Raw genomic sequence first — 8,303 nt, 5'->3', positions numbered from 1 at the left:
ACCAAAAAGACAATGAAAATGAGACAACAGTTAATTTTGAACCACACCACAGGCCTGCTGGTCAATGGCTGTATGTATTCAACACATACCTAGGCTATAAAACATGGAAACTGAGCACTCAGCATAATTGCTTTCAAGAAGCATAATAACACAGATAAAACAATAAAAAGTGAAAGTTTCATATCGTACATGAAAGTCTTTCATTTTTAGGGTCAAAACACCTCTAAGAAAACAGTTTTACTTTCATATTTCTGTTCATTTACCTACCTCTCTACTGATACATTAATTAATCTTGTCAGAAACATAAAAAAAATTATCTTCATTTTGAAAATCTCTGTGTATAATGTTTACCAAAGTAGGACAACATTTCCCCAATCCCCTTAATAGAAATCATCATCATCAAAGGTATGTTGATTACAAAACAGATCATCTTAAATTTCAAAATGAAGTTTTTGGTTGACTCTATTAATTAATTTGATTGCACTTAGTAATAGGAGAAGATTTAACCTTAAATACAGACTCTATTCTGAATATTATTTCAACTGTATAATATGAATGGTGAAACTATGCCTGGCATCTAAGGAAACATTTCTCACCAATTAAGTACTTAGGGTAAACAAAGCCCATTATAATTTAATACTTTTAGCGCCAAACAGTTAATATTCTTAGTGCCAAACAATTAATACTCTTAGTGCCAAACATTGCTGTTGGTGTCCCGGATTTTCAATTTCATTTCCGTTCTTGTTTGGCACAGGAAACAAAAAACTCCGCTGCTGCTGAGTAAAGGAATGAAACAAAACTTTGATATCTTTTCTCGATTTTAAACAATTAAACACAAATATTGTAACAGACAAAATATATTTCTTTGCCATTTTTTATGATTATGTTATATACACTGAAATGCATCATTTTAATACACACTTCTTAGTAAAAAAGCCAAAAAAATTACCCCGATTGCAAGCTCTAACCAGCGTCCTGCTACGGTCAATCTTAAATAATTGCACAAATTCTTTCTCTATTTAGCTGGCATCAGAAACAGACGAGTAAGAATAGAACAGCCTTGCCAGAAAATTAAAAGGATTTTCTGGTCGCTGAAGTTGATTGCTTCGAAAAATTCCTGATCATTTTCCGCATCTTTAGGTGAAAGCCACATCCTCATAGCATTCTCGATCACAAAGATATAACTTTTTATGGTGTGATATTTTGTAAACGCATCTCGCCACAGCAGACAGAATGTCATCAGGGAATATGCAGGGCATATTATAATAGCCTTACTAAAGCTTTTGAAGAACCATTGACCCATATGACATTGCATGCCCCCCTTCTGTGATCCACTCCAGGGTAGAAACAAAGTGTGTAACCAGTGTGTCAAACCATATCTTAAGTTAGTGCCAAGATATTTAGATGGGGAGGGGAGGGGGTGGATGGGGATGTCAAAAGTATGGAATAATTTTCTCCTGTAGATAAATGGTAACATCATCTGCCACCAGAATATCCCTTTAAGTAATCCTGTCAAAAGAGAAAATATAACTTTTAATAATACTGTTTCAAACTTCAATACATTCTTCATTCTTACATCGAGACACCAAGATGAGGTGACCGTAATTATTTGCAGGAAAAACCCAGATATTGATGATGACCCTTTCATGCTACTACATCAAGGGTTCTACAAAGTACATTTTCAAGGATTGCTGGAATTTTGAGGGTTTCTCAGTGTTTTTGTCATACATACTCCAGAAATAAACATGCTTTTTCGAATTTGAAATTTATCCTCAGCCTTTCTCACTAATTCTGGAATAGTTCCTAGGACAATTGTAGTCCAGGGACCATTCAGGGTGATGATGCATGAAATCTGGGACGTCTAGTCACCTTACACTAAGAACAAAGCGTCATTCCTCCTAGAACATATTTCGTATTTAGTTTTTCATAATTTAAGGCAACAATTTTAGCCGAATCCAAAATTTTCTTTTCATGTTGCCAATTGCAGAATTCTCTAATCTCATGCAAGTCACTCAGTAATAGTTCCATTTACTAAAATTTAATCCTTTACTTTAAGAAGCAACTTTTTCCGAAACCTTCACCCCCGTACCACCTTACATTTTCACACACACACACACACATCCACCAATCTCTACAACAATCATTAAATGCCCCAATATTTTTTACAGAAAATCTAGACACAAATTTCACAAATACATACATATTATAGACAGTTATTTTTTTTGGTGTAATATATATCTCTTAAAATGCGATCATATACCCAAATAGTTTCAACTTTTCATGCCTTTGTTTTTTCGTTTGTTTGTATATTTTTTTATCTTTGACTGTACAATCTTATTGCATAAAAACTTTATGATAGATTTTTTACAAATTCTTTACAACTTTGGTCACTAAAATCACCATTCTATATTATCCAGCTCTGTTTATTATTCTATATGACTTTAAACCTTCTGTCAATGCCTGTGGAAAAGGCACAACCTACTTGTAAACAATAGTAACCATAAAGTACCTCGTTTTAGCAGCCTTCTGAGAGGAAGGAAAGCACAGATGTAATACCCCTTTGACATCCTCTGTATTTCAGGTTTAATCATTTAATGCTCTGTAAAACCTCAGTCATTAAAATGAAAACTCTATGATACAACCATCTTTAAAATTGAAGGATGGTCCATATTTATAACCACCTGATTTAGCATTCTCAATAATTGCTCAAATGGAAAAAAAGGTGATATGCTGGAGTTTTGAATCTTCCCAATTAATTTCCAGACAGTGACCAGTATTGATTTGGACAAATAAATTGTCTCCTTAAGGGAAAATGTTTTGTGAGTGGCTCTGCAGTTTGGTTCAACAAATGTTAATGTTTCAACAAGACTGACCACTCTTTTTGAAAGAGAAAGAGGGGGGAGGAGGGGACAACACTGATGACCATTAACAGGAGAGTCAGTGGAAAGTAAGAACCGATAATCAGGTTGCCAAACTCTTTTTGCTTGGAATTTGGTTAATAGGCTTACCAACCACTACGCTACAAGAAGTGAGGAGATCATCATATAAGGACGCATGTGTTGTGACGTGCAAAATGAAATGACCTTGTTGAGTTTTGTCTTTCAATTTTGGAAAAAAATTAAAATTAAAAAAAGATTATTGAATGCCTTTTAATTCTTAATGCTGATATGACTTTCTGGTAATTTCATGTCAAGTCATGTGATTCAGACCAGTAAGATGATTGGTTCAAGGTAGCACACCGAAAAGACATGAGAACAAACACCAAAGCTGTTTTAAAATATGCTGATGAAAGCGGACACAAATCGAAATGGGAAATTCAAAATTTATAAAGATTCTGATTAAGGTGGTATAAATTAAAATGTTTTGGATTTCTTTCTAAAAAAACTGAACAGGATGTTAGACAGTTTTTTTTTGAAGAAAGAAAATACCAATGATAATTTTAAAGGCAAGAAACAACAACAACAACAGATGGATCTTAAAAAAAAAAAAGCATCCAAAATAGTAATACCGATTGTGATTTTGTTTTTTTACGAGTTGTAAAATGCATCAGGCATCCTCATGCTGGTGTAATAATTTGATAATAGAAGTACAAAAGTAAAATGGAACATAGAAAATAATAAAAAATATTTGCAGTTTTAATTTTCAGGTATGTCTGAAATATTTCCATGTCAATTATGCAAACAGTGACAAGCTGACATTGCACACAAAAAACAAATAAACTATATATATATAGAAGAGTAATAATAATGCAAAAAAGAGTTGTTTTTGGCTTTAACAGAATCTTTAAATAAGCAATCTTGTTGAACTTGGAGCAGAAAATGAAAATATGTACTAGTTAAAAATTAAGTTACTCCACACACTGACAGATAAACCAAGTACATAGAAAACTTTAAGCAAGGACAAGAAAATATTAAATCCCTGAACAAGCATTTCCAAAACAAAGTGAAGGATAAATTACAAACTGTTTTAGACACACTTAAGATAATCTCCACCACACTAGACATGCTCATGTAGAATTAACATTCTGACAGTACCCCCTCCCCCCCCACTGAGATTAATCAGTGGTCCAATCTACCCAGCATCGCATTACCTCACAACATAGTGGTAACCCATTGCCATGGGGCATTCCGGCATCGCTTTACCGCATATGCATTACCACATGGCATGACAGCACATAGCAAGGTGGCGTCTGGTCTCGTACGTGATGAATGACACGGATTATGAAGAGAGGCAGAAGTATCGCTGGTACGGCGAGAGCGTTAATAGGGATGAGAGGATGATGTAACAGGGCTAATATCAAGATGTCTGTCATTCTGAGATGGTGAGTTATAAATGATATCATAACCCTCGGAATGAATTAGTATTAACTTCGGAGAATACCTTTGTACGTTTCGGTACCTTCTTTCTTTGGCAGTGTCTTCAACAGCTCATTGAACAAGCCATCTAAAAACATTATTCCTCATTTACAGCACACACAAGTATGGTATACAGTAACACTACTACTGTAAAGTAATCACAGGTAACCTAAAAAACTAATTGCCCACTTCGTTTCCGACCTTTTAATTCCTTTTATTATAGCACTTGGATAAAATCATACATGTATAATAACTTATTTCAAACTGATGGACGTGTTCAATTTTTCTCCTTCTTTAGCACACTATACCAAGATTACTGTCATAATTACTTCCCTTGAGACACGGTTAGTCAAATAACTAAAATAGGCCTTTTCCACGGACCGGCAGCATGCATCATCATTCAGAGTGAAGGTAGTGAAACTTGTGTGTTTCAACACCTTTTCAAACCTCTACATGCTGAAATTTCAAAATTTTGAAATAACTTAGACAACTATGACCAATAATAGACACTTACCGAAACAAATAAAGAAACCTTATTATCTTGCAAAATCACTAAGACTTAAAATTTTTATTGCAAACAAATGTCAGATGCCATTCACCTGAACCTCAACCAGAGGATCACACAAAGAAAAATAACAACTTTAGATACCAACTTTAGATACCATCTTCAGTAGAGCTTCACATACCAACTTCAGATCAATATTACATGACATCTTCGGACTACAATTTATTCCATCCTCAGATGACCATTAGCTCCCATCCTCAGACTAACAATAGATGCCATCTTCATACTAACAATAGATGCCATCTTCAGACTAGCATGAGATGCCATCTTCAGACTAGCATTAGATGCCATCTTCAGACTAGCATTAGATGCCATCTTCAGACTAGCATTAGATGCCATCCTCAGACTAGCATTACATGACATCTTCAGACTAACAATAGATGCCACCTTCAGACTAGCATTAGATGACATCTTCAGACTAGCATTAGATGACATCTTCATACTAGCATTAGATGCCATCTTCAGACTAGCATTAGATGCCATCCTCAGACTAGCATTACATGACATCTTCAGACTAACAATAGATGCCACCTTCAGACTAGCATTAGATGACATCTTCATACTAGCATTAGATGCCATCTTCATACTACCATTAGCTCTCATCCTAGACTAGCATTAGATGCCATCTTCATACTAACAATAGATGCCATCTTCAGACTAGCATTAGATGCCATCTTCAGACTAGCGTAAGATGCCATCTTTAGACTACCATTAGCTCTCATCCTAGACTAACATTAGATGCCATCTTCATACTAACAATAGATGCCATCTTCAGACTAGCATTAGATGCCATCTTCAAACTAGTATTAGATGCCATCTTCAGACTAGTATTAGATGCCATCTTCAGACTAGTATTAGATGTCATCTTCATACTAGAATTAGATGCCATCTTCAGACTACCATTAGCTCTCATCCTCAGACTAGCATCCTACCTTTAGATACTGTAATCAGCCTACGCTTAGATGACAACTACAAATGGCCATCATTGGAATAATGTTTGATACTTTCTTTAGAATGACTTTAGATGACCTCCACAATGTCATTTCAGATTTACAGGTTATTGGAAAGTCTCATGCTTGATATGCTCTAACATAAATATTTCTACTTAATTTCCATATCCCTCACATTCATCTGCTCGTTGCTAGTTTCTGTAGTTAACCCATAACCAGCTACCATGTAGTCCACCACTCTGCACCCATACAAACCAATCTAAGTCTTCTGTCATTTTAGTAGACACTATAGATACATTTATCTTCTTTGCTGTCACAATGGATACTCTACAACAGGAACAGTGACAAATTCATATTCCAACCAACTTCCTTTCTTCATGTCTTCAACAGATCTTCAATCACTGTCATCAATTTGACTCAATCCAAGCTGCACTCTTTCATTATGCATGAGCAGCTCTAGACACAACTCTAGACAGCTCTAGACACAGCTCTAGACTGATTTAGCCATAGCTCTATTCTAAAAAGGTTTCATCCATCTCCAGTTCACAATAGCTCAAACAATGGAATGATTGCTCATACTAGTTGGATTATCATTCTCGTCTCTCCTCCTGACGTAACGTTCTAACGATGAGGTACTCTGGGTGGCTCCGCTCTGCCTGCCAGGGGAGTCTGTAGCTGGGGAGGATGAGGACTGAGTGGCAGACTCCTGAGCACCTTCGTCTTCGTACACCAGGACCGGCATCCTCATCCGCCTCTGCTCCTCCAACTGAGTCAGAATGAACTCATCAAAGCTTTGATTCAGAGTCCTTAGAGACGACTGCGATGAGGTGTTTTTGAGTCCAAGCCCACACTCGCCTTTTATTTCGGATAATTTCGGGGGCCGCACTCTGCCGGGACTTACGAGCGACCCCGCCGACTTGGCGTGCTTGAGTTGCGATTCCCGATCCTGCTGACTTCTTCCCCGGGACTGTGAGGCGCGTTCCATGACCGGGGGCATGAAGGTGGAGTAGCTGGCCATGAGTGACAGGTCATGGGATTCTGGTTCTTTCTTCCCCGTCACTTGCTGGGCTCTACTTGGACTTAACATGTTATCTGAATCCGATGGGGAGTGCCTCCTGGCCAATTCGTTATCAATGTTCTCAAACATCCGATCCAGTGCCTTTCCCCAGGGGGCTTCAATCTTGGGAGTGGTGGAGGCTGGATCGTCAGTAGTGGTGTTATCTCCAGCTATGGCACCGTCTGCACTGGCACTTCTCTCCAGTAACGGGACGCTTGCCTCCGAGGTTATCTCCTTCCTCCTGTCCTTCCTCTCTGGTTTGCTCTCCCACTTCTCTTCTGATAAGCTCAAGAGAGGAATGCTCTCCTCCGGTACCTCTTTCTCCTGGCTCGACAATTTCTTCTTTAACAAATCTACGCTTTGAGAGCCTTTGCCGGAGGCATCCACGGACAGAGACTTCTCGTCCGGTTCGTCCGTATGGCTGGCTTTACGGAGGGCGGTGACGTCCGTGCTGGACTCCGAGGAGCAAGATGGAGACGACTTGGACGCATTCTCGTTAGAAGCCTTGCCTCCTCCTCCTTGATCAGATATGACTGCATTAGTGATGATGGCAGGCTTCTGAACACTGCCATTCATGTTTGCCTTAGACATTAAAGGGGTGGTCTCTGCCTCCTCTGACAGGGGGCTCTCTGCGATGCTTGTTCGCATCGGATTGCCGCCATCGCTCTTGGTTATAGACAGCTGTGAGTTGTGCATGGATGAACGCTGCGAGGACACCTGTGAATTTGAACGGAGTTCCTCGTAACTCATGTGCAGGTAATCCCTCTGCGATTCCGTCTCGGCTGCCTTGGTGGTCGGGGAAGCGGTATCTTTCGACTCCCCTGGCTTTGAGTCCAGGCTGGTGTTACTGCGGTTGAGCGGGGTGTGGCTGTTGCTCACAGCTTGTTCTCGCAGGTGCATGACCATCGCCCGGAACAGCTGCCAATCGCCGAACGACATCTCCAGGACCGACTTCAGCTCGTCGAGGTCACACTGAATCAAGACCTGTCCGTTGATGTGGTGCTGGGCTAGTCTAGCCTGGTACCGGGGAATGGCATGCTTATCGATACCTTCTAAGTTCATTAACCGATCACAAATGTCCTTGACAGAAAGAGCGTTGGGAGAAGACTCCGTGCTGGCTGGACTTGGCTGGCCAAGCTGTTTGAGAGAGGAAATAAAAAAAGAAATTATACTATATGAAATACTGTCACAGGCTTACCTCAATATTATGCATTGACGCGGAGCTGAGATAATGATCTGAAGCAACTATGCCTCACTTGAGACCATCGCTAGCAATTTATTCATTGTTTATTCTTGAAAGTTTGAAATGAGAGGAAGTGAAGAAAGATTGGGAGTTGAAGAAAAGTATAGAGAAGACAAGGTCATAGCGTATCTTG

General features: G+C 38.9%; 1 protein-coding gene across 8 annotated transcripts in view; it reads right to left on the bottom strand.

Moving 5' to 3' along the window:
* Positions 1-32: 32 nt before the first annotated feature.
* LOC139979360 (kinase D-interacting substrate of 220 kDa B-like) overlaps positions 33-8,303 on the bottom strand; it is a 143,696-nt gene continuing 135,425 nt past the window's right edge. For all 8 annotated transcript variants that reach the window (XM_071990069.1, XM_071990070.1, XM_071990071.1 and 5 more), the window contains one exon: positions 33-8,064. In XM_071990069.1, coding sequence (XP_071846170.1) covers positions 6,424-8,064 — 1,641 coding nt within the window. In that variant the 3' untranslated portion in view covers positions 33-6,423. The remainder of the gene's footprint in view (positions 8,065-8,303) is intronic.

The sequence above is a fragment of the Apostichopus japonicus genome, chromosome 14 (genome assembly GCF_037975245.1).
Source record: "Apostichopus japonicus isolate 1M-3 chromosome 14, ASM3797524v1, whole genome shotgun sequence".
Taxonomy (NCBI): domain Eukaryota; kingdom Metazoa; phylum Echinodermata; class Holothuroidea; order Aspidochirotida; family Stichopodidae; genus Apostichopus; species Apostichopus japonicus.
Note: the sequence above shows the minus strand (reverse complement) of the source record. Positions and strands in the feature narration are given on the sequence as shown.